Source organism: Odocoileus virginianus, chromosome 2 (genome assembly GCF_023699985.2).
Source record: "Odocoileus virginianus isolate 20LAN1187 ecotype Illinois chromosome 2, Ovbor_1.2, whole genome shotgun sequence".
In the NCBI taxonomy this organism is placed as follows: Eukaryota; Metazoa; Chordata; class Mammalia; order Artiodactyla; family Cervidae; genus Odocoileus; species Odocoileus virginianus.
The window spans coordinates 58,182,425-58,209,915 of record NC_069675.1 but is presented as its reverse complement, the minus strand read 5'-3'; the positions used below and the strand labels follow the sequence as shown (position 1 = coordinate 58,209,915).

Here is a 27,491-nt window from a genome sequence, read left to right as displayed (position 1 = left end):
AAATTATTTACATTGTAATTTTTCGGAATGTTCAGAATATTTCCTTCTCATCATGCTTTTGGTGCTATCTAAAACCACTGATTAAAAAAATCTAAAACCACTGATAAAAAATAAATACAATAAAACCACTAAGGACCACTCCCTCATTAACTAACCCAAAGTAACTACTTATTTCCATCCTTGTCTCTGATGATAAATTGTCCTTCCTATCCTAGCTTTCCTTATTTATCCATATCTTAAATAAATCCTTACTTACCACCTAGATCCTCTGTTTCTAGAGCTTTCATTCACATTCACAAAGTGATCCAGATCATAAAAAGAAGCAATCTCCAAAGAAATACCATTTACCTACATAATAAACATTTCTCAAGTACCTATTATGCTTTTGAGAGGCAGATAGATAAGGCAATATATGATAAATATATATATGTTATAATTGAGACATGCATCGTAGGCTACGTGAAACTGGAAGAGAGGCGTATAACTCAGGCTGAGGTCGGGAAGGCTTCCTGGAGTTATTGAGTGAAAATAAGACAAATATATATCAATAGTTTTATTAAAAGAGAAAGGGGAGGGCCTTCCACAATGATGCAAGGGAGGCAAGTGAGAATATGATATACCTGACGAACAGCAAGTTGCTTGGGGGTTAGGATGCCAGGGATGCAGAATGGAATGAGATGAGGTTGGCCAATGTGGTGTCATGAAGGTTACAGTGACCAAAATGGAGAATGTGAAGTTTACTCTGAAAGCTCTGAGAAGCCATTGTAAGATCAAATGCATATTTTAGAAACATCATTCCAGGAGCAACATAGTAGCAGCAATTGAAAAAAACAGGATAGGAAGATAAAAGATGAGCAGTTCGGCATCACTTCATGAAGGGAGAGACTCAGTAAACATTTGCTAATTAAAGAATAAATTAAGAAGAAAGTATTGATGGTTTTAATTTGACACGGGGAGTGGGGAAAGGAACTCAGGATACCTGCCAAGTTTCTGTCTTGGGTGACTGTGTGGACATTAGTTCTAGAACTATAGTGGGGGCTATTCAGTTTGGCCATACCAAGCTACAGCTGCCTGGAAACTTATGAAAATAAGTCAACTGGTATTTGCATATGCCGATGCAGAGCCTAAAATACAAATTTTGTTATATAATTCTCCTTTTAAAAAAGTACTTTTCTGTTACTTCCAAATTTCTTGCAGTCAATATGTTTTACATTTATAATCAGAAAAACAGAAGTTAAGAGTTTAAAAGAAGGTTCACAACACAAATTTCCCAGAACTTTTTTTATGTAGGACACTTTCCTAGTAATATAACACCCTGATCAAAAAAATTCCCTGGCCCAATATGTTTATATATTTTATTATTTATTAAAGTCTTATTTCACCAAAAATCTACACTTTGGAAAATGTTATTTAATGATGATATGTAATAGCACAAAATATAATTTCTACCTACCCTAGCACTACTGAAATTGAGCAATAAACCCACAGTGCAGTATGAAGTCATTGGTAACAGTCTGGCAACCTGGACTTGTTTCATATTGGTGAGAATAAGGCGGCAAACTAAATTAGGGGCAAGCAATCGAAGCACAGGGTCAAGTAATTTGAGACTCTTCTTTATTGTTAGGGCGGCAAAAGAAGATAGAAATTGACCACGAGAGATTATCACACTGGACCAAAACAGGGGGATGGAAGTGGTGTCACAAAGACTAGGTGGGTTATTCTTTTTAAGAAAGTCTGTAGTGGAGTTAAAAGGGCCAGTGTGGGGGTGGGGTGGGGGCTACTGAGAGCTACAACATACCTGCAAATCTTCTAGCATCCTCATTCTTCCCTCCAAAGTACAGGATTCAGTAGGGCATATCTCATTTTAAGATGGTCTAAGTTAGTAACACTGCAACCTCTTGACAGAGATCAAGTTTCCAAGGACGTCACTTTTCTCATAAGCTTTGAGCCCATAAATATTTGATTTATGAATATAACTAATATGCTTAATAATGTGATTTTCAATCCCATTAGCAGATCATATTACAAATGAAGGAATGAATAAACTGAATGAAAGTCCTAACACTAGCCATAATTTTTATAAAGGCAGAAAGACATACACCTTATTTTTAAATTTTGGCAATTGTGTTTTTAATCTAGAGTTTATCTTATGTCTGTCTATATACCCACATGTGTATGTATTATGTATCTATGTACAACACATTTATCTCTAGAGATGTTAGTTTTAGCTACCAACCTAAAATTTGGTGGCTTAAAACAAATTATCATCTCTCACAGTTCTGTGGATTGACTGGACTCAGCCAAGTGGTTCACAGCAGTTAGAGAGTGGCTTGGGATAAAATCACCCAAACCTTGAACTGGGCTGGATGTCTAAAATTGTTTCTTCACATGCACGTTTGGTATTTCAGCTGAGAGGCTGGAACAACTGGGGATTGGTCAGGCATCTCTCTCTCCCTCTCCCACTGTAAATAGCTGTCAATATGGATATTTTGGGGTTTCCTTTCAACACAGCAATCCCGGGTAGCTGGACATTTTACATGGCAACAGGTATCTCCCACAGAATGCACTACAAGGGGCGCAGGTAGAAGCTATAACTTAGCTTTGGAAATTACAGAATGTCACTTCCTCACTGCATTCTATTTTAAAAGTGATTTATGGAACCAGCCCAGAAGACAGGGAGGGGACTACAAAAGGGCATGAATATTGGGAGGCCTGTTTCACTCACAGGAGGACAATCTTTGAAGACTAGCTACCACACAGTAGATCAATAAATCAGAAAGTTGAAATCATTCATTCTCTTACTAATCTAATGAATTCATTATAATTCTTACATTACCTTCCAGCATTTTACTCATGCACATATATGAAAGGTACAAATCTTAGACTGTATAATTCAATGGATTTTAACAAATGTATATACATCCATGTGACACAAGAGGCAGAGTACTGCATCACCACCAACCTCCCACAAATTCTCTCATACCTTTTTTCAGACAATCTCCAAATCCACTAGCTGACACTATTCTAATGTTTTTAACATAGGATTAGTTCTGCCTCTTTCAAACATCATGTAAATGGAATCATACAGTACATAAGTTCAGTTCAGTTGCTCAGTTGTGTCTGACTCTTTGCGACCACACAGACTGCGGCATGCCAGGCCTCCCTATCCATCACCAACTCCTGGACTTCACTCAAACTCATCCTCTGTCATCCCTTTCTCCCCCTGACTTCAATCTTTCCCAGCATCAGAGTCTATTCAAATGAGTCAGTTCTTTGCATCAGATGGCCAAAGTACTGGAGTTTCACCTTCCACATCAGTCCTTCCAATGAATATTCAGGACTGATTTCCTTTAGGACGGATTGGTTGGATCTCCTTACAGTCCAAGAGACTCTCAAAAGTCTTCTCCAACACCACAGTTCAAAAGCATCAATTCTTCAGCGCTCAGCTTTCTTTATAGCCCAACTCTCACATCCATACATGACCACTGGAAAAACCATAGCCTTGACTAGATGAACAATTCTTGGCAAAGTAACATCTCTGCTTTTTAATATGCTGTCCAGATTGGTCATAACTTTTCTTTCAAGGAGTAAGGGTCTTTTAATTTCATGGCTGCAGTCACCATCTGCAATGATTTTGAAGTCCAAAAGAATAAGGTCTGCCACTGTTTACCCATCTATTTGCCATGAAGTGATGGGATCAGAGCCATGATTTTAACTCTCTGAATGCTGACCTTTAAGTCAACTTTTTCACTCTCTTCTTTCACTTTCATCAAGAGCATCTTTAGTTCTTCTTCACTTTCTGCCATAAGGGTGGTGTCATCTGCATATCTGAGGTTATTGATATTTCTCCCACCAATCTTGATTCCAGCTTGTGCTTCTTCCAGCTCAGTGTTTCTCATGATGTACTCTGCATAAAATTAAATAAGCAGGATGACAATATACAGCCTTGAGGTACTTCTTTCCCTATTTGGAACCAGTCTGTTGTTCCATGTCCAGTTCTAACTGTTGCTTCCTAGCCTGCACACAGATTTCTCAGGAGGCAGGTCAGGTGGTCTGGTATTCCCATCTCTTTCAGAATTTTCCACAATTTGTGGTGATCCACACAGTCAAACGCTTCAGCAGTCAATAGAGCAGAAATAGATGTTTTTCTGGAACTCTCTTGCTTTTTCGATGATCCAGCGGATGTTGGCAATTTGACTTCTGGTTCCTCTGCCTTTTCTAAAACCACCTTGAACATCTGGAAGTTCACAGTTCACGTATTGCTGAATCCTGGCTTGAAGAATTTTGAGCATTACTTTACTAGCGTGTATTATGAGTGCAATTATGCAGTAGTTTGAGCATTCTTTGGCATTGCCTTTCCTTGGGATTGGAATGAAAACTGACCTTTTCCAGTCCTATGGCCACTGCTGAGTTTCCCAAACTTCCTGGCATTTTGAGTACAGCACTTTCACAGCATCATCTTTTAGGATTTGAAATAGCTCAACTGGAATTCCATCACCTCTACTAAACTTTGTCCGTGTGATGCTTCCAAAGGCCCACTGGACGTCACGTTCCAGGATGTCTGCAACTAGGTGAGTGATCACACCTTTTTGTTATTGGGTCGTGAAGATCTTTTTTGTATAGTTCTTCTGTGTATTCTTGCCACCTCTTCTTAGTATCTTCTGCTTCTGTTAGGTCCATACATTTCTGTCCTTTATTGAGCCCATCCTTCCATGAAATGTTCCCTTGGTATCTCTAATTTTCCTGAAGAGATTTCTAGTCTTTCCCATTCTATTGTTGTCCTCTATTTCTTTGCACTGATCACTGAGGAAGGCTTTCTTATCTCTCCTTGCTATTCTTTGGAACTCTGCATTCAAATGGGAATATCTTTCCTTTTCTCCTTTGCTTTTTGCTTCTCTTCTATTCACAGCTATTTATAAAGCCTTCTCAGACAGCCATATTGCTTTTTTGCATTTCTTTTTATTGGGCATGGTCTTGATCCTTGCCTCCTATACAAACCTCTATCCACAGTTCATCAGGCAATCTGTCTATCAGATCTAATCCCTTGAATCTATTCCTCACTTCCACTGTAAAATCCTAAGGGATTTGATTTAGGTCACACCTGAATGGTCTAGTGGTTTTCCCTACTTTCTTCAATTTAAGTCTGAATTTGGCAATAAGGAGTTCATGATCTGAGCCACAGTCAGCTCCCAGTCTTGTTTTTGCTGACTGTATAGAGCTTCTCCTCCTTTAGATGCAAAGAATATAATCAATCTGATTTCACTATTGACTATCTGGTGATGTCCATGTGTAGAGTCTTCTCTTGTATTATTGGAAGAGGGTGTTTGCTATGACCAGGTTGCCATTAACCACACCATAGAGCAGCCAGAACTTACACAGGACTGGGAAATAGACTCTTGGTGGGCACAAACAGAACCTTCTGCGCACCAGGACTCAGAAGAAAGGGGCAGTGACCCCACAAAAGACTGACCCAGACTTGCCCAGGAGTGTCCAGAAATCTCCAGCGGAGGCGTGGGTCAGTGGTGGCCTGCTGCAGGCCTAGGAGCACTGAGTGTAGCAGTGCATGCCTGGGACCTTTTGAAGGAGGTCGCTATTATCTTCATTACCTCCACCATATTTGGCCCCAGGTGGCTCAGAGGTTAAAGCATCTGCCTGCAATGTGGGAGACCTGAGTTCGATCCCTGGATCAGGAAGATCCCCTGGAGAAGGAAGTGGCAACTCACTCCAGTATTCTTGCCTTGAGAATCCCATGGACGGAGGAGCCTGGTAGGCCCCAGTCCACGGGGTCGCAAAGAGTCGGACACGACTAAGTGACTTCACTTTCACTTTCAAATAGCAGAGAGGGAACACAGCTCCACCCATCAACAGAAATTTGGATTAAAGATGTACTGAGCATGGCCCATGGGAAAGACTAAAGATCTCATCAAGAAAATTAGAGAAGGGAACATTTCATGCAAAGATGGGCTCGATAAAGGACAGAAAAGTTATGGACCTAACAGAAGCAGAAGATATTAAGAAGAGATGGCAAGAATACACAGAAGAACTGTACAAAAAAGATCTTCAAGACCCAGATAATCATGATGGTGTGATTACTCACCTAGAGCCAGACATCCTGGAATGTGACGTCAAGTGGGCCTTAGAAAGCATTACTACGAACAAAGCTACTGGAGGTGATGGACTTCCAGTTGAGCTATTTCAAATCCTAAAAGATGATGCTGTGAAAGTGCTGCAATCAATATGCCAGCAAATTTGGAAAACTCAGCAGTGGCCACAGGACTGGAAAAGGTCAGTTTTCATTACAATCCCAAAGAAAGGCAATGCCAAAGAATGCTCAAACTACCGCACAATTGCACTCATTTCACACGCTTGTAAAGTAATGCTCAAAATTCTTCAAGCCAGGATTCAGCAGTACGTGAACTGTGAACTTCCAGATGTTCAAGGTGGTTTTAGAAAAGGCAGAGGAACCAGAAGTCAAATTGCCAACATCCGCTGGATCATCAAAAAAGAGAGTTCCAGAAAAACATCTATTGCTGCTTTATTGACTATGCCAAAGCCTTTGACTGTGTAGATCACAGTAAACTGAGGAAAATTCTGAAAGAGATGGGAATACCAGACCACCTGACCTGCCTCTTGAGAAACCTATATGCAGGTCAGGAAGCAAGAGTTAGAGCTGGACACAGAACAACAGATTGGTTCCAAATAGGGAAAGGAGTACATCAAGGCTGTATATTGTCACCCTGCTTATTTAACTTATATGCAGAGCACATCATGAGAAACACTGGGTTGGAAAAAGAACAAGCTGGAATCAAGATTGCCAGGAGAAACATCAGTAACCTCAGATATGCAGATGACACCACCCTTATGGCAGAAAGTGAAGAGGAACTAAAAAGCCTCTTGATGAAAGTGAACGAGGAGAGTGAAAAAGTTGGCTTATAGCTCAACATTCAGAAAACTAAGATCATGGCATCCAGTCAGATCACTTCATGGCAAATAGATGGGGAAACAGTGGAAACAGTGTCAGACTTTATTTTTTTGGGCTCCAAAACCACTGCGGATGGTGACTGCAGCCATGAAATTAAAAGACCCTTACTCCTTGGAAGGAAAGTTATGACCAACCTAGATAGCATATTAAAAAGCAGAGACATTACTTTGTCAACAAATGTCCGTCTAGTCAAGGCTATGGTTTTTCCAGTGGTCATGTATGGATGTGAGAGTTGGACTGTGAAGAAAGCTGAGTGCCGAAGAATTGATGCTTTTGAACTGTGGTGTTGGAGAAGACTCTTGAGAGTCCTTTGGAGTGCAAGGAGATCCAACCAGTCCATTCTAAAGGAGACCAGTTCTGGGTGCTCATTGGAAGGACTGATGCTGAAGCTGAAACTCCAATACTTTGGCCACCTGTTGTGAAGAGCTGACTCATTGGAAAATACCCTGACGCTGGTAACGATTGGGGGCAGGAGGAGAAGGGGACGACAGAGGATGAGATGGCTGGATGGCATCACCGACTCGATGGGCATGAGTTTGAGTGAACTCTGGGAGTTGGTGATGGACAGGGAGGCCTGGCGTGCTGCGTTTCATGGGGTCACAAAGAGTCGGACACGACTGAGCGACTGAACTGAACTGAACTGAGCATGGCCCTGCCCATCAGAACAAGAATCAGTTTCCCCCACAGTCAGTCTCTCCCATCAGGAAGCTTCCATAAACCTCTTATCCTTCTCCATCAGAGGGCAGAGAGATTGAAAACAACAATCACAGAAAACTAACCAATCTGATCACATGGACCACAGCCTTGTCTAACTCAATGGAACTATGAGCCATGCCGTGTAGTGCCACCCAGGATGGTTGCACCATGGTGGAGAGTTCTGACAAAATGTGGTCCGCTCGAGAAGGAAATGGCAGACCACTTCAGTATTCTTGCCTTGAGTACCCCATGAACAGTATGAAAAGGCAAAAAGATAGGACAGTGAAAGACGAACTCTCAAGGTTGGTAGGTGCCCAATATGCTACTGGAGATCAGTGGAGAAATAACTCCAGAAAGAATGAACAGATAGAGTGAAAGGAAAAACAACACCCAGTTGTGGATGTGACTGGGGATAGAAGGAAAGTCAGATGCTGTAAAGAGCAATACTGCAAAGGAACATGGAATGTTAGATCCATGAATCAAAATCAAGGCAAACTGGAAGTGGTCAAACAGGAGATGGCAAGAGTGAATGTCGACATTTAGGAATCAGTGAACTAAAATGGACTGGAATGGGTGAAATTGACTCAGATGATCATTATATCTACTACTGTGGGTAAGAGACCCTTAGAAGAAATGGAGTAGCCATCATAGTCAACAAAAGAGTCCAAAATGCAGTACTTGGATGCAATCTCAAAAACAACATAATGATCTCTGTTTGTTTGCAAGGCAAACCATTCAATATTCATGGTAACCTAAGTCTATGCCCCAACCAGTAATGCTGAAGCAGCTGAACGGTTCTATGAAGACCTACAAGACCTTCTAGAACTAACATCCAAAAAAGATGTCCTTTTCAGTATAGGGGACTGGAATACAAAGGTAGGAAGTCAAGAGACACCTGGATTAACAGGCAAATTTGGCCCTGGAGTACAGAATACAGTACATACTCTTATGTAAATCCTTTTCCACTCAGCATGATCGTTTTGAGATATATCCATGTTGCTGAACACATCAACAGTTCACTTTTATTGCTGAATAGTATTCCATTCACAAATATAATATGGTTCAGCCATATTGTTGTTGATGTACATACACCTGAGCTGTTTCCAGTTTGGGGCTCTTATGAATAAAATATTATGAACATTTTTGTGCTAGTCTTTTTTGGATACATGTTTTCACTTCTTTTGGCTAAAGATTCCACTCCACAAGGAGCAGAATGCTAGGTCAGAGGGTACATTTTTATAATATTTATTAATGTTGCTAATGTTTATTATTATAAACATATGCCCTAGGTATATTTGTAGTGTTATAAGAAACTTCGTAAGTGACTTTATCATTATATTCTTCATGAACAATGGATGAGAGTTCCAGTAGGTCCACATCCTTACCAGCACTGAGAATTTATTGCCAGTCTTTTAAATTTTAACCACTTGGAGAATGTCGAACTGTATTTCATGATGATTTTAATTTGCTTTTCCCTGACAACAAGTGACACTAACAGATTTTCTTATGCTTACTGGCCAACGATGTATCTTTCTTGTGAACCACAGATTCAAATCCTTGCCCATTATGACCAAAAAAAAAAAAAAAAAAAAAGGTTGTCTTTTTATTATTGAGTTAGAAGACATTAAAATGACCTGTTCTATATACAAGTCAGATATATGCATTTTGAGTATTTTCTTCTGGTCTGTAACTTGCCCATACACTTTCTTATTGGCCTATTTCAATAGCATGTGTCTTAAATTTTGACAGTCAATTTCATCAAATTTTTCTTTCATGGTTGTTACTTTCTGTGTCTTGTGTAATGTAAGAACCTTCTGTCCACTCTCAGGCCACAAATATAGTCCTTTTTTTTTTTCAGAGGCTTTATAGTTTTAGCTTTTACATTTAGGTCCATGATCTACCTTGAATTCATGTTTGGATATATGTGGGAATTATTTCCATACAGATATCTAGGTGTTTCAGCATAATTTGTTGAAAATCTTTTCCTTTCTTTACTGAACTGTCCTGTACCTTTGATAAAAATTAAATTACCAAAGATGTTTCTATTTCATGACTTCATGTTTTGTTCCACTCATCTGTCTTTCCTATGTCAATACCATACTATCTTAATTATCACAGCTTTACAGTAAAATGTCAGACACTATTAACAATTCTGTTCCTTTTCAATATTGTTTGGGCTATTCAGTTCCTTTATAAATCCAATTGTATTTCAGAATCAGCTATTAATATCTACTTTTTAAAAAGCTTGCTAGGGGACTTCCTGATGGTCTAGCGGTTAAAAATCCGCCTTCTAATGCAGGGAACCTGGGTTCAATCTCTGATTAGGAAACTAGGATCCCACATGCCACAGGGCAACTAAGCCAGCACACCACAACTATGCCAGCATGCCGCAATTACTGAGCCTGCATGCTTGAGAGCTTGTGTGCCAGAACTAGAGTCCGCACTCCAGAACTACTAAAGCCCATGCTCTAGAGCCTGTGCTCTGCAACAAGAGAAACCCAGGCACCACAATGAAGACCCCAGCACAGTCAGAAAAAAAAGCCTGCTAGGATTATGAATGGCATTGAGTTGAATATAGATTTATTTGGGGAGAAGATAACATCTTTACAATATTGAGTTCTCTAATCTATGAACACAGAATCTCTATTTAATAAGATCTTCTTTAATTACCTTCAATAATGTATTAGCTCTCAGGGTAGAGGTTTTTCTACATTGTTTGCTAAATTCATTTCGAAGAAGTCTATGTTACTTTCAGTTTCCATTTGTAAATGAAATTGTTTCGTTAACCTCATCTTCCAAATGTTTATTGTTCATATACAAAACTATAAATTTTCTATATTGATTTTGTATCATGTGCCCTTGCTAAGGTCTTCAGTACAATATTGAATAAAAGTGGTGACAGCAAACATCCTGGCCTTGATCCCAATTTTTGAAGGAAAAGTGTTCAGTGTTTCATCACTATATATGATGTTAGCTCACCACAGATGCCATTTATCAAGATGAAGAAATTCCTTTATATTAAAACTGCTGAGGAATTGGTATTGAATTTTTTCAAATGCTCCTTTCTGCATCTATTGAGGTAATTATATGATTTTTCTCCTTTATTCTATTACTATGGTTAAAGCAACCTTGCATTGCTAGGATAAATCCTTGAAGAAGCATATTGGTACTTAGAATATTAATTGTCTCTTGTCTCTTTCCTAAATAAACACTGGAGATCATCCAACTTCTTCTTCAGAGTCCTTACTTCCCTCGTGGTTCTGTCAGATGGTCTCTCAGTATACACAGAATTCTCCCAGAGTTTTGCATGGGGTGCTAGATGATGTTCAGTTGTCTTTAGTACACACCAAGCAGCATTATGGTTTAAGAGTAACATAGAAAGTAGGCTGAATTTGTGATTTCTATCTTCTGCCACTTCTACTATTCTTTCAGTTGACACATTTGAGTTCTAAATAGAGAAGAAATGCTCTTGCTATCTTCATTCTCTTATCCTAGTGTCTCAAACTCCTTTAAGAAAGAGTTAGCTTGATACCTTGTAAACTTTTTAGCTCAAGAGACTAGAAATGCCCCCACCTCTCTGCTTCTACTCTATTTTCCAACCTTACAACCTAAATAACAGATGCAATATTCCAGAAATTCTCATCCTTCACACAATCTCTAAGATAGGTGGTCATTTTAATTTATTGTTACTTTATAGAGTCCACACTAATTCTATGATTTTGTTAATTTGTCCCCTAGGTACCAGAGGGTAAACACCCAAAAGCAAAAAACCAGAAGTAAAAGAACCAAATTAATAGATGTATTTTTTGACCAGAGCCCCCAGTTAATTCTGAAAAACCTTTTAATCTAAGAAAAGAGACCTATTTATCCCTATTGATAACCCTAGCAAGTAGGACATTTAATCTTAGAGGGCTGAGTCACACCATAATCAACTCTAGATCCTCAAATGTGAACTGCTATCTTCTCTACTACCATCTGTGCTGTAAGATTATGTTCCCTGAAGGTAGCCAATATGTCACTCTCTCTTCCTCCTCCTGAATTCACTTTACCAACTATAGAAAAAGGATTAACAAACACCAGGCAATATTGCTCATGGTAAAAATAAATCCTGATATATAAACTGTATCTGGATATGTGTGTGTGTGTGTTACTCACCCAGTCTTTGCAACCCCATGGACTGTAACCCACCAGGATCCTCTATCCATGGGATTTCCCAGGCAAGAATACTGCAATGGGTTGCCATTCCCTTCTCCTGGGGATTTTCTCCACCCAGGAATTGAATCCAAGTCTCCTGTATTGTAGGCAGATTCTTTACCAGCTGAGTCACCAGGGAAGCCTTTGATTCACCCTGCATCTGGATGGGAGGGCTCTAAATGAACTACATACCTAATGGAAGGCCATAGTTTGACCTTCTCTGATTGTGGATATGCATGTAATTGAGCATGTCCCTCACAGGGACCCTAGAAACTATACTTATCAAACTGTTACAAAAGCTATCAGTTCTTAGACATCATAAATATTATAAGCCAAGGTAATCCCTGTTCCTAACTATATGGATCTTATCTCCTGTACCCAAGTTGTCATTTGGGGGGTAGAGATCAAAGAACAGCAGCTGGGCTGCCATTGAAAACTCCAGTGAAAGAGGAATGCTCTGCTGAATGCTGTTTCTTGTCCAATATCCTTCTAAATGAATTTAATGCTAAGTTTGCGCTATTTGGGTCCTGTGAGTCTGAAATGTCTGGTTAAACCTAACTAGAACTGCTGCCAATCTCTGCAACAATTGTAAATATACCAGGGAACTTTCAGGTGTCTCATGATGTCTGGTTTCCCCAATAATGCTCTTTTGTACACTGCTTCATTTAAATTAAATCTTCTGAGCAACATTCAGTAAGACTTTGTCACTTAATGTCTTTTTCTCCCATTTCTGTTGGTGTACATACATTCAGAAATTCAACATGAATCCCAAAGAGGATCAAATGAACAAATCCTCACTGAAGTACTGTGAGGTTGCCACATACACAGAGGCACTAATTGTTTTGAAACCATATATAATTTTGAGTACCTGCCACAGTAAACTTCACATTAAAAGGCTTTGTCTGTTCAGTTCCAATGTCTATCACTCCCACTACATTTCAGTGATTTTTCCAACTGCCCATTCATGAGTACTGCACCTCTACAGAAAACATCTATATGAGTAACTTCAACAAAAGGTTCCTACCTAACAGCCAGTCCCTCTATCCAGTTAGCAGTACATTTTATCTCAGAGAAGAGGCTTTTGATCAGTTGGTGTCACTTAGTCGCTGAGTCATGTCCAACTCTTTTGCAACCCCATGGACTGTAGCCTGCCAGGCTTCTCTGTCCAAGGGATTTCCCAGGCAAGAATACTGGAGTGGGTTGCCATTTCCTTCTCCAGAGGATCTTCTTGACTCAAGGACTGAACCTGCATCTCCTGCATTGCAGGCAAATTCTTTACCACTGAGCCACCAGGGAAGCTCTTGATCAGTCTAAATTAAATATATACCATGAATTAAATTTTACTTCATGCAAAGTCTGTAATTTCAGAATATATACTCTATCAATTACTAATGATTTACAGCTACACTCCATAAGAGCACAGGCTAAATGAAGAGCCCCTAGGTATCAATCTAAGATATACTCAAAATAATTCTAACAGTCTGTTCAAGAAGTTTGCAGCTCATATAAATATTCATATAAACATGAAGAAATAATATGTCCATATAATTTTACTGGAAATAATATACTCATATAATTTTATTTGTATAATGTGATTGTATTTTATGCATTCATATTATAAAGATATATTTAATATAGAGAAATTTTTAAATAATTCCTTCCTCTATAAAAATTGCATCAACAATTTTTAAAGCTACAAGGAAGAGTGAATGTAAGCTCTATTACTGCCACTTTATCTGGTAAGTAAAAATACCCACCATCCTTTATTTGTACTATATTTACACAATACATTCACTGGTTACTCTTAAGTTATTATTCACACATTACTAATGTTAAATTATAATATTTTTTTATTAACTTAAAATATTTTACTCAAACATTTTTAGACTGGCAGTGCTGGTGCTAAAAACAAACAAACAAAAAACTCCTAAGAATTAACTTTGGAATGAAATTTACATGTGCTAAAAAAACATAACTAAGGAAGTTAAAATAAGCTGTGTTTTTAATTTAACTGCCATAACATGCTCTGCTATTAATTTAAGTAATTGTCCTCTGCAACTATAATAGAAAATACTGAATTAAACAGGCAAGGAAATATATTAGATGTTCTAATGACAGTTAAAAAAAAAAAAAAAACTGAGGAAAAAAATGTTAATATCAAAGCGTAAGTATGTTACAATGATTGTGGCATTATCGACCTAAGACACAAACATAATCACCCACTGTCAGTACTTACCTGTGCTCCCTCAACATACAGTTTATATTCATTACTTTTATGTTTTGAATTATTTACTCTTGAATTATTTAAGGTCTGAATTATGTGTCTCCTCCAGATCGCATTTCATCCATCAAACGGAACCATCTTATATTAATATAAGACAGTATAAAGGTCAAAATGAATGGGACAAGACAATAGGTCAGAGTGACCGATGTGGGCTACAATAGGAGAGAGAAGCCCACTCTTTCATTTATGACCTTTCATTTAAAATATTTTAATCTCTTAGTGTGTTCCAGACAATGTGCTAGATGCTAGAGATGAAAAAATGATAAGAATATAGTCTCTATCTTGAAGGAATTACACAAAATATGGAAAATAAATACATAAATGAATAACAACACAAACCAGTAGCATTCCCAAAGAAATTCTGGGTCATCAAAAAGAACTTCTATTAGAGTCAGAGAATTTTAGGCTACCCCCAGAAGTTACTTCTGCAGTAGAGATCTTAGAAATTAAAATATATATGTTTGTTTAAGCAATAAAGGTTGTTATGGTATGAATGTTTGTGTCTCTCAAAATTCATATAATGAAATTCTAATTGACAATGTGATAGTATTAGGAGGTGGGGCATTTTGGGGGTGACTAGGTTATGAGGCTGGATGAGACTAATACTCTTATAAAAGAGGCCCAAAAGAGCTCCCTTGTCCCCATCCACCATGTAAAGAATACAATGAAAAGTCTGTGACCCAGAAGATGGTCCTTACAAACCATGTTGACACAATGACTCAGACTCCAGTCTCCAAAACTGTGGGAAACAAATTTCTGTTGTTTATAAACTACCCAATCTTTGATATTTCATGATAGCAGCTCAAATGGACTCAGATAAGGAGTTCAGCTATAAAATTTAATTACTATTGAATCCTTCACTAAACCTGTATTTTGCTCAAAAATACTGTCCTTTCTTTTCTTTTCAGTAGCAGTGCAGAACTTCTGACATTCTATCACCATTTTTTCCCACTGCTGTGATGAAAATAGTACACCATTGCTCAAAATGGCTACCACAATGAAAATGTGTGGTATTCTAGTTGCTACTAATGGTATAAATGCCTGAGATTTAGTTTTAACCAAAAGCCACATATGAAGAATAAATCATATTCTCTAATTAAAAGATTGATGGGGAATACATGTAAATCCATGGCTAATTCATTTCAATGTATGACAAAAACTACTGTAATGATGTAATGTAATTAGCCTCCAACTAATTAAAAAAAAAAAGATTGAATTACATCTCGACTGGAATAAAAAACTCATGCTGTAAGAAAATGCATGCATTTGTAAATGGTACAGTGCACAAGAGGCAGAGTGACAATTTTAAATGGAGAGGGCAAAAGAGGCTTCTCAGAGGATATGGCAAAAGAATTAAAATTTGAAGAATAGGTAAGTAGTTGGAATTGGTAAGGGAAGGACATGACTTCCCTTCCTGAAGTACTTCAACTAGCCAAATCAAACAAAGAACTCAAAGACAGCAAAGACACGGCATTTTTTGAAGTATTATATAATTCTGCTGACATTATAAACAAGCAAATGTCAGCATTTATTATTGAAAAAAGAAATCCCAAAATGTTATTGAAATAAAAATAATAGCCAGGAGGGGTTGGAGGGAGAGATTCAAATAAAAAGAAGAGGAAATCATATTGAATTTCTCATCTTACACAAGGTGAGTCAACACATGCTGCTTCACTTTTAATGTTAGTAGAGAAATACAAGTTCAGTTACCCCTCTGGCTTACTTATTTCAGAAGACACTATTCCAAAACGAAAACAGAGGATGTATAACTTTAAAATTACTCTATTAAAGAACATTTAAGAATGGTAAAAATATAAGAAGTGGGTAGAAAAAAAACAAGGAAATTCCCAAATAAAAGTATAAAGTAATAGAAATGAAATTAAGTAGGTCTGTTAACAAGAAATATAACAAAATACTGATTATGAAGAGAAGTATCTAACAGATAGGATAAAAATAAAGTGATAAATACACCAAATACAAAGAAAGTACGGATTACAAATATCAACATCAGGCAAAAACTTTAGACAACAGGCTTTAAATGGTACAAACTGATCAAATTATAATTCACAATGAAGTATAGAATAAATTTTTATGAACTAAATAATTTAGGACTAAATTTCTCTTTTATTGATGAACTATACACAAAGCATAAGAATATAAATAAGTAAATAATATAAAAGTAAACTTGGGTCTAAAAGCTACATGCTGAATCTAAAAAAAGAGAATATACATATAAAAAGATATTCATAAAATACTTACAAAAACAGATCATCTATCTACACTACAAAGAAAAAGATCTCAACCATATTTTTTAAAAAATTGAGATATGATAGGCTTCAGAATCTTATTCAAACTAAACTAGAAATAAACACAGCCCATGACAAAGCACATTCTTCTAAACATTCTTGGGTTAAATAAGAAATCAAAATGGTAAACATAAATTAGAAAACAATGCAGCTGACCCTTGAATAAAACAGGGTTTAGGGAACATCAACCCTCTGTACAATGGAAACTCCACGTATAACTTATAGTTGGCCTTCTATATCCATGGTTCCTTCAAGTCCTCAGTTCCTACATATTCACCTCCACAGATCATGCAGTACTGCAGTATTTACTATTAAAAAATATCTACATTCAAGTGGACCTATGCAGTTCAAATCAGTATGTTTAAGGGTGAACTGTAATTTATAAAATTTTCTCAGGACAAAACATCTATCTTTGCATACAAGTCTGACCATTTCCTTTTAACAGAAGTAAAAGTGAAGGTCACTGGAGTTGAGGAAGTCACAGAAGTTTTTAACTAAGATATTAAATTGCTCATCCATGTGATCAAAGGAAATCCCCCATAAAACACCAAGAATTGAAGCATAGCCAAGAGATAAGTGCCAGAGTGCCCAGTTAATTTGGAAAAATCACCAAGAGGTGAATAGATGATAGAAGTCAAGGGGTATCAATCCAGAAATTGATAGCAATTTACTAGCTGAAAGGAATATATATATATAGTGCTTGATTTTCATTCCAATAATAAAGGTGTAACATCAGTTCCTTAAGGGTGATAGCCGGATTGTTGATAAACATTTATTGACCAATTAATACAAAGAGGCTTGAACTACTAACCATTTTAGTAGTTTGATCAAACCAGCTATAAGAAATACTTGCATGGAAGCTTCTAGATACAAGGATACATAAGATGTATACAAATTCAAAACAAAGAATGTCCATACGCTTGATGTGAATAAATGAACATGAACTAGGAGAAGGCAGTCAGTGTATCTCCTCATCTTATCCTTAAGACAGATTTTTACTTAGAGAGCATTCATTCCATACAATGACAAAATAAATATGAACATATTTAAACTACTTCATACTATATTCAGTAGTTTCAATAAAGATTGATGCTTTCTTGACTAGCCTTGGACTTGCTAAACTCTGTTATTACCATCAGCATATAAAGTTTCCAGCAAGCTAAACGCTGTGTTATATTAGGAAGTATTAAGGAAGAAAAAATACCTTGTTAGTGGAATTGATTTTTTCCTGGGAAACAACAATGAGTTTTTCTGCAAAAAAAGATAAATTTTTAGTTTAAAGCAAATAAAACCAACCAACCAGTAATTTTTGCTGCCTTTTCCTCTTGGTTCACTCGGTTCTCATCATCATCTTCATTATCTTCCTCAAAGTCATCTAGATTGCCAATGTCAGCTTGCTTCATACTCATCAAACTAGCCAAACTTTGCATGTCTTCATCCCTATGTCAATGATAATACAGTTTATTAAATGACATTGCCTAAAAAAGGGTTGTTTCTTAAGAAAATAATATTAATATATTCCTTCTCTCTAAATGTTAACAAGACTTTTTAAACAGTTATACAAAACTACTGAATAATGTAAACATTCATTAATTTTTAAATTGCACATTTAATTAATAGAAAGTAAATGATTTAACTGGTTAGTTAAATTCTGCGCTACATATCTAAAATTTTCTTCATGGAATTAACGTATAGCTTTCTGATCATGAAGGTTGGAAACAAAAACTTGTTTCACAAAATATCAGAACAGTTTGCAAAGCAGATGAGATCTAGACTTTAAAAATATTCAAACTTGCAGAAGTAATTAGAATAGAAATTCTTAATCTAAAGTCCAAGAATCCTTTTGGTTTTGTGGGTAGGAGGAAAAAGAAGTGGTAAACCCTGTAAATTATATTTAAATCTTGTTTAAATGTGTATTTTTCTCAAAGGAGTTGAAACTTGCCAAAAGTTAAGAAACTACAGTAACTGAAAAAGCACTTGAAAGCCTAGCCTTTGTAAGAATTACATAATGGAAAATGGGTTAAATTTCCATCTTGGGTTAATTAAAGACCATACATTTGATAAAATGTAAAAATGATTTTTATCTTAAAGTATTTTAAATACAAACTTATATAGTGTACTACTCAATATTAACTAACCTAAGTTTTCTTGATCTATTATTTTCACCTTAAATTTCAAATAAACTACAGTGAATGAAACATATTTCTAACATGATATGTACTAACTAAATTTCAATCTGGTATTCTTCCACCAAATCCAGAAAGCTAAATTAAAACACTTTCTCATTTTACCACGATAAAAACAAAACAAAAGACACTTTTCTTTTGTAAATATGCTTGTTAACACTCACTCATCTTCTAAATATGATAGGATTTTGGAGACTAAACTGGTTTTTTTAATTCTTCACATTTTATCTCATTTAAGCTTAGAGTTAACAAAATAATTTCCTCTTTTCAAGACAAATTTAGTGACACCAAGTCTGTATGGGCAAAAACAGTTGTATTACTTTATGTGAATGCCTTACAAACTGCTCTCCTATCACTAGGATATAACTTCAATATATAACAGTGTTCTTAAAATCTTAACTTGCTTAATTTTATCTCCTATATTTTTGCCCTGAACATCTTCTTTGGGAAAGGTGAGCAGGCAACCAATGAGGAGACAGAGAGGTGGTTTAGGGTGTTCTGAGAACATACTTCACTCAAATTGATATTTAGTTTGACTGAATTTCCTCTCACCCAAATTCCCATGAATGGTGCTAAATCACTTACTGCTTCTGCCTAGTGGAAAGGAGTCCACCTTCAAAGAATCTTCTCTGATTATGTCTCTCTTCTTTCTCTGCTTCCTTTCTTTTCATTTTGGCTTCAACTTCAGGGCAAGGTCTTTATTTTTAACTTTTCAATATTTAAATCTATAATTCAAAGTCCTGAGTTGAAAGACTAATTGCTTCCTGCACTGTCCCTCTACCGCACTCCCATAGAAGCCAACTTTGCAGAGAAGAGGCTTATTGTTATCTACCAAGTCATTTGTAGACGAGTGTCAAACATCTCGTTTTGACTGACGCAGAGAACCCAGTCTAATCAGTCAAATAGACATGGCCAATTATAGTAACCACTTTCCACTAGGTCAAACACATTCAGAAGTGTGATGCAGATTAGAATGAAATGCTCGTTCTTCCTATCACCGCTTAAGTCTTAGGCAGAGAATTTCTGTTTTCCTCTCAGTACTCCAAGTAGGTACTAACCCTTTCACTACACCCAAAACATACACTTACTGTTGATTTGACTGTATGGAACAACTAAGAGAAATGTTACTTTTTTTCCCCCTGCTCTAGGTATGTTCACCTCATCCTAACCAGTTAGAATTTTATTTTTTCAGGAGACTACAACTGGGTATAGGAACCATCTTTGTGCAATGCTATGCACTGCTTAAGAAGTGATATTTGCAAAAGTAATGATTATAGCAAACTGGTTATCTAAACTGTATTATACCTTTCCTGTACAATTTTTGAAAGGCTGAGCCAAAGAACATGAATTGGCAAAAGTTCCTTTAGTTCCTTCAATACTCTTATTCTAAACTTTTCACTTTGGGTTCCCCTTGTGCCTCAGTCGCATCACACATCTCTACAAAATGAACTGTGTACTTCACAGTACAACTACTTACACTGAAGACATTGAAATATAAAACCTATGGTAACCTATAATACACATTTTACACTTTTTTAAATTGCTAAAGTCATTTTTATATTACTTTTCATTCTCCAGCATCAAGAGAGACTATAAATAACAAGAAGTACATCTAGTTCAGCTTCTGAAACAAAGAATGGCAAGAATGATTGGTATGTGGTAGGATGTTCTCAACTGTTGCCAGTTTACTGAGACAAAAGCTATTTACCTACAATGTTTTCTTTAAAAAACAAACAAACAAACAAACATACTTTGAAGCAGCTTATCTGACTAAAGAAACTTACGTGGCTTTTCCTTCCCGAAGGAAAATGCAAGATAATGAAAACTGAAGAGTGGCAGATACAACTTTTTTAGACAATGGCTTGAATTTTAATTTGACATCAGTCTGCGTTGGCATTGGGCTTGCATACTGTTTCATGTTGATGCTGGTGGTGGCAAGAGCTTTTCTTCGACCAGAAGGGGATTCCTGGAAGATAAAATTCATTATGTAATTTGGAGTTATTTACTTTATAGCCAAGTATCGTTGAATGTTATTTTAATAATTTGATTAAACAGCTGTTGAGACTTCCTTCTCCAATGAATTCCTATAACATAATACTGAAATAAAACTGTAATAAGGTTATATCACAACCTTTATATCTTTTTTAAAAAATTAATGTATTTTAATTGGAGGCTAATTACAATATTTTGGTAGTGTTTGCCATATATCAACATGAATAAGCCACGGGTGTACATGTGCGTGTAAGGCAGAGAAAAATTGGAGATAGCTGGCTCAGAGAAATAAGGGAAGACTAGAACAACCTTAAATATCTCAGGAAAGGAAAAGCAAGGAATGCAAACTAGGACAGGAAAGTGTCCAGGTCTCCTGTAAAAAGAGGATCTAGCTCAAAGCATTAATACTAAACAACTGTTTTCCTTCCTTAAATTAAATTTAATGTAACCTAAGGTTTCCAGGCTTCCCAGGTGGCTCTGTGGTAAAGAATCTGCTGTGATGCAGAAGACACAGGAGACACCGCGGGTTTGATCCCTGGGTTGTGAAGATCCCCTAGAGGAGGGCATGGCAACCCACTCCAGTATTCTTGCCTGGAAAATCTCATGGACAGAAGAGCCTGGCAAGCTACAGTCCACAGGGTTGCACAGAATCAGATGCGACTTAAGCAACTGAGCACGCACACAAGGTTTCCTTAAAAAAAGATTCTAGCACAAAGCTAGGGATCAAAAGCATTAATACTCAACAACTATTTTCCCTCCTTCGATTATATTTAATGTAACCTAATGATATTTCTTCTTGAACCTTCAAATTTCTTAAAGAACCCCAGCCTCAGTGGCATTTCTACCTCGGTTTTTTCTACAGTCTCTGAATTCTATATCTGTCCTGTACTTTGAGACTTAATTCTTCCCCAGATCTTTTCTGCTCACTCCAGTCTAAAGTTCTCTCTTCCCTCCCTAAGATGACATAAATCAAATTAGAAAGAGCTGGTTTCTCTGATTGTATGTCTGTGGTGGACACTGCTCAATGACCCCAGCAGATCTCAACTCTTCTCCATACAGCTACTGTCAATTTACTAAAAATGGAACACAAAATGAAACCTATTTGCTATTAAAGATGCTTAACATTCCATTAATAAACTATCTCATTCCAAAATTATTCTTTATAGCATAACAGCCTAGAAAAATAATGAAAATAGAACAACAATATAATGACTGGGCATTAACTATATCTAAGACATGCTGTCAATTCTGGAGAGATATAAAAATGAATAAGACATAATCTTTGACTATCTGTTCTAACAGTAAGGAGAAATCTTAGGCATAGAGTAATTAATAAATAATGTAAACCAGAAGTCATATACCAGCAATCCTTCGGCTTTACTAAGTCTGAGAGTTCAGACCTAAAATAAGACCTAATTTCTAAGCTGTGTGACTTTGAGTAAGTCAGTAAACTTGAGGCTTGGTAATTTTCCCTGTAAAATAAGGAGACTGAACAAAAATCCATTCAAGTTCTATAATGGTTTTCTACAAAATTACTCAATTTTCCAACCAAGGCAGAAGAAACTATCAATGACTTCTGAATTATTATTTAATAAATCTTTATTTGCCCTATGATTGACAAACTTGCCTAAAATAAAGATATAGTAATTTAACCAAAATATTAAAATGGCCTTTTTAAAAAATTAGACATTTCTATCAGCAGAACAAGTAAAACTGTAATGTAGCATCCCTAAAGAATACCTTGTTTTAAAAAGTGGTCTTATCTGTCAGATTATGCACAGCAATATTACACAGAACTATTAGTGCATGTAGATACCTTGTGAATGAATTTTAAAAATGCATCAAGCACTTGAGAAGGATTTCAGACCTCTCAGAAGAAACACTTAAGAATATGCAAATACCTTCAACTGAATCAAGTTGAACAGATGTGACTGTCCCAAACAATACAAATGTTCTTTCCCTGGTCGCTACTGTCAATCAAAGAATAAGATTAAGGTCCAAGGTTGTGACAATGTGCAAAGTGAAAAACTATGATTGAGAGTATCAATTTATTACACTGATAGGAACAATAATCTCTCATTGTACCTTTAGAATAGCTAACAACTACTACATAAAATATAGGATTTAAAGCCTCTGTTTTGAAAGCATGACATACAAATTGCTACATATTATTTTCATATTTGTTAAACAAATCTATTTCACAAAATATGACATTGATCCCTTAAAAGTAATTATTTAATTTTATAACCAAATAATCAAACTATAAAAATTAAGATAACTTGGAAATGTAAATAATTTTGAAAGTCTAATTTAAGGATGATTCCTGCAAAATCTCGAGTTTTGATGATTAACATTCTATTGTAAGGTCTGGGCAGGTAAGCAGAACAGAACTCTTTTGAGTCTACAGTGTCTATTTCTAATATTAACATAGGATGTCACTTAGAGCCTGTATCCTTGATAGGAAAGGGGGTCTAAGTGATGTTTTTAGTATTTCTTTACCCAGCTCAGTCATTGTTTTCCTCTTTAAAATTAGCTGTCATAGAAAATACATTTTTTACCAGAACAATAATGAGAAAAACATAAGGATCTTTCACAGCTCTAATTCCAGCTCCATGAATCTTCACTTTTTATAACCATTAGGTCTATATCTGTATCCACCAACCAAGAATAGTATCATTGTTATCATCAGTTTTACAGAGACGAATAAAATAACTGCTATATCTCTTTTGTATCCTATAGTTCTTCCTTAAAGGACTAGGAGTCAGCCTGGCAGAGAGACTTTAGAGAGAATTACTATTACTACCGTTAAAGTCCTAATGCTATTTCATTTCACATGAAGGCTGGACAAGAGGAGAAAAATAAAGGGAAAAAAAATAGTAAAAGGAAACCTTAGAGAAAGGAGGTTAGATGACTGAAGTCAGTAAGAAGGGAATGTTTATATAGAAACATTCAGCTAAGTTTCTGACTCCAGGCCTAAGCTATTTATATGTGAATCTGGCAGTATTTGGGGAATTATTTCAACATCCATAAAGCATAAGTTCTTATTTAGTGTTCATCAAAAAAAAAAAATAAAGCTAGGCCAGCTTTAGATAATTTAAATACCTGGATCCCACCCCAAGAGATGCTAAACTAGAGATGGCTCAGGAATCTGTAGCATTTCTAAAAGTAATAAGTACCTCCCCTCCCAATTCCCATCTTGACCCTCTCATAAGCCCATCTCTTCCATCAAGTGATTCTGATCCAGTTAATCTAAAAATCATAGTTTCAGAAATACTTCCCCTAAGGAAATTACTAAAGGAAATTTTAATCTCATTTTTCATAACTATTCTGTCATAAAAATGACTTAGCCTATATATTTCCATTTCTTTGAAATCCACATTATTGTACTCGTAATCAGACAAACCTAGATTAGAACATGACCAGCATTTATTCTCTGGCTAATCTTTGGTATATTTCTTCATGTATCTGAGCTTCAGTTTCCCACACTCTCAGATTGGTGAGTATTTTCAAAAGCTGGACGATACCAAGTGTTAATGAGGATGAGGGACAATGTAAATTCTCTTAACACTACAGGACAGAGCTTCAACTGATATAGCCATTTGGAAAGCAATTTGACATTACCTTGTAAAGTTGAACAGATGAATACCTTATCAATAATTCTCATCCTAGAAGTATGTCCTAAATAAATTCTTGCAATAATATATGAAAATACTTAGTACTTAGTAGAGTTTTTAGCATATAGCAATGTTTAATAAACAGCAGTTATTATTAATATTCATGGGGAATTTTACCTGGCTTATTACATTAATATTAATAAGTAGTCTATCTAGATTCACCAATCTTGAAATTGTTACCAAAATGCAAGTTTATGTGCCTGATGCACAGTGAAGCCAAACAATACCAAAACACCAGAGTTTGGAACAGAGGAAGGTTTACTGAGGGCCATGCAAGGATATGTGTGGCTCATGCCTTAAAAACCCTAAACTCCCCAAAAGCTTTCAGCAAAACCCCTTTATAGGAAAGGTAAGGGAGGGGCATGGTTAAGTTGTTGCACACTTCTTGGTGTCAGATCCTTTGCTCTTGAGGTCAGGTCATGGTCAGGTAACGATGTTCCTGTAAACCTCCACCAAACAAATGCTATTCTCTGTTCTGACAAGAAAGGGCAAGTTCCCAAGGCACAACTTTCACCCTCTGAGGTCTAGATCCTGACTGATGAAGCAGATCTCAGTTGGTGGCTCCCTGAAGGCCAGGTCCCCAGACCCTATCCAGCTGTCATTGCTGAGGGAGCCAGAGGCCCAGGGCCCAACTGACCCTCAGGCTCCTTAGGCCACCCAAACGGGGCCAGGGGGGGGGGGGGGGCGCGTGGTGGGGGCCAGGTCCCAGAGACTGCATCCTATGCAGACTGCCACTGCCATTTGGTCATAGAGGCAGGGATGGAGGAGAGGTTCACCACTGCTTCAAGGCCTGGGCCTAGCCATTGGGTGATCTTGGCAAGGGTTCTGGAGCCCAGCAGGACAGCCCCTGGCCTGTTTCCTGGGCCCTCCAGCTCACCCACTGACCCGAGGCCAGGTGAGCTAGAGGGCCCTGGGTAGAAAACCAGGATCTGCCTCTTTCTTCACTCTCCACATGATGACCACTACTCTCCTGACCATTGGCTGAATGCCCCACTAATGGTCATTCATTGACAGCTGCTTGCTTGGGGGAGGGGCCCACTGCAGCACTGACCAATGGCTGAGCAGGACCACTAACAGTCACTCATTGACAGCTGGTCACTTGGGGGAGGGGCCCATTGAAGCACCAACCAATGACTGAGCAGAAACACTAACACAGTCTCTCACTGACAGCTGGTCACTTGGGAGAGGGGCCCATTGCAGCACCAATCAATGGCTGAGCAGGACTACTAATGGTCCTGTAGTAATCACTGCCTGGTAACAGGTGTGAGGTAATGGCCATGTGCTAAGGGCTATGCACAGCCATGCTCTATTACAAAATGAGGAAAATAAATAAAGCATAACTCAACGTTTGCTTAAAAGTATAATGTAGTTACTTTACTAAAATTCATGTAAAGACCCCCGGACATTCTTACCAAACCTGAAATGAATACCTCAGTGTACTCTCATTGCTATTCAAAACAAGCAACAGGTGAATAAATGTTTTCTCTGTACAGCATAAGAGGGAAAAGATTTATAATAACTTTTCTAATTAGGAATGGACTGATTATAAAGCAAACAAATAGTCTTACAAGACTCAAGACTTCTTTACAAATATTTTTTAAACAAGGTAGATTTTACCAAAATAAAAAAAGAAACAGATAGCAAATCTTACCACTCCTTCCTCCTAAAACTAACAATACATAACATAATGATAGCAGGACACATAGTTAAATGTAAGAAGCTGGACAAATCTTTTGTCCAAATTATTCAAGTTAGGGTCTTCTTACAGAATAGCTCATTATGAACCCCAAAATAAATATAATTAATATAATGCCTCTTCTATTATATTTGAATGATTTTCTCTACCTATTAAAATGTGACAGTAAACCATCTGCTAGAAATTTAATTTTCTCCCATTTGTAAGGAGAGAAGGATCTTACTTAGATTTTATGATTTTTCAGAGGTTTATTACAAAAAATGTTGTAAAAATTCTGTCAAGTATTATACTTTATTATCAGGTTTTTTACAACACACTGAATATTCAACTAATGACATTATCATTTGAGGGTTTTATTTTAAATTTTGAAATATATCACACACACTAAAGTACAAAACATACAACTACTACTTAAGGAATAATAAAATGAACATCCTGTACCCACCATCCTGTTTAACAAACAATTAATATCAGTACCTTAAAATCCTCACTTCCCATGCAAAACTGTCACCCTCCCATTCCCTCATCCAAAGATGATTAGACCCTGAATTTTGGGTTATTCCTTCCCTCCCTCTCAAAAAAAAGAATACTATCTACATATGTATTCTGGAATCAAGATTGCCAGGAGAAATATCAACAACCTCAGATATACAGATGATACCACTCTAATGGTAGAAAGTGAAGAGGATCTAAAGAGCCTCTTGATGAGAGTGAAAGAGCTGGCTCAAATCTCAGCTTTCAAAAAACTAAGATCATGGCATCTGGTCCCAACACTTTATGGCAGGTGGACTCTTATCCACTGTACCACCAGGCAAGTCTCATTAAGTTCTTGATATTTATCCATGTTGATGTCAGTTCAGTTCAGTCACTCAGTCGTGTCAGACTCTTTGCAACCCCATGAACCGCAGCACACCAGGCCTCCCTGTCCATCAACAGCTCCCACAGTTTACTCAAACTCATGTCCATCGAGTTAGTGATGCCATCCAACCATCTCATCCTCTGTCGTCCCCTTCTCCTCCTGCCCTCAATCTTTCCCAGCATCAGGGTCTTTTCAAATGAGTCAACTTTTCACAACAGGTGGCCAAAGTATTGGAGTTTCAGCTTCAACATCAGTCCTTCCAATGAACACTCAGAACTGATCTCCTTTAGGATGGACTGGTTGGATCTCCTTGCAGTCCAAGGGACTCTCAATAGTCTTCTCCAACACTACAGTTCAAAAGCATCAATTCTTCTGTGCTCAGCTTTCTTTATAGTCCAACTCTCACATCCATGCGTGACTACTGGAAAAACCATAGCCTTGACTAGATGGACCTTTGTGGATAAAGTAATGTCTCTGCTTTTTAATATGTTGTCTACGTTGGTCATAACTTTGTTTCCAAGGAGTAAGCGTCTTTTAATTTCATGGCTACAATCACCATCTGCAGTGATTCTGGAGCCCAGAAAAATAAAGTCAGCCACTGTTTCCACTGTTTCCCCATCTA

General features: G+C 37.0%; 1 protein-coding gene across 7 annotated transcripts in view; it reads right to left on the bottom strand.

Moving 5' to 3' along the window:
• The window catches only part of EHBP1 (EH domain binding protein 1), a 373,028-nt gene that overhangs the window by 186,337 nt on the left and 159,200 nt on the right, over positions 1–27,491 (bottom strand). For all 7 annotated transcript variants that reach the window (XM_070480108.1, XM_070480100.1, XM_070480112.1 and 4 more), the window contains exons 6-7: positions 20,433–20,614; positions 17,763–17,902 (exon numbers count right to left, since the gene is read on the bottom strand). In XM_070480108.1, coding sequence (XP_070336209.1) covers positions 17,763–17,902; positions 20,433–20,614 — 322 coding nt within the window. The remainder of the gene's footprint in view (positions 1–17,762; positions 17,903–20,432; positions 20,615–27,491) is intronic.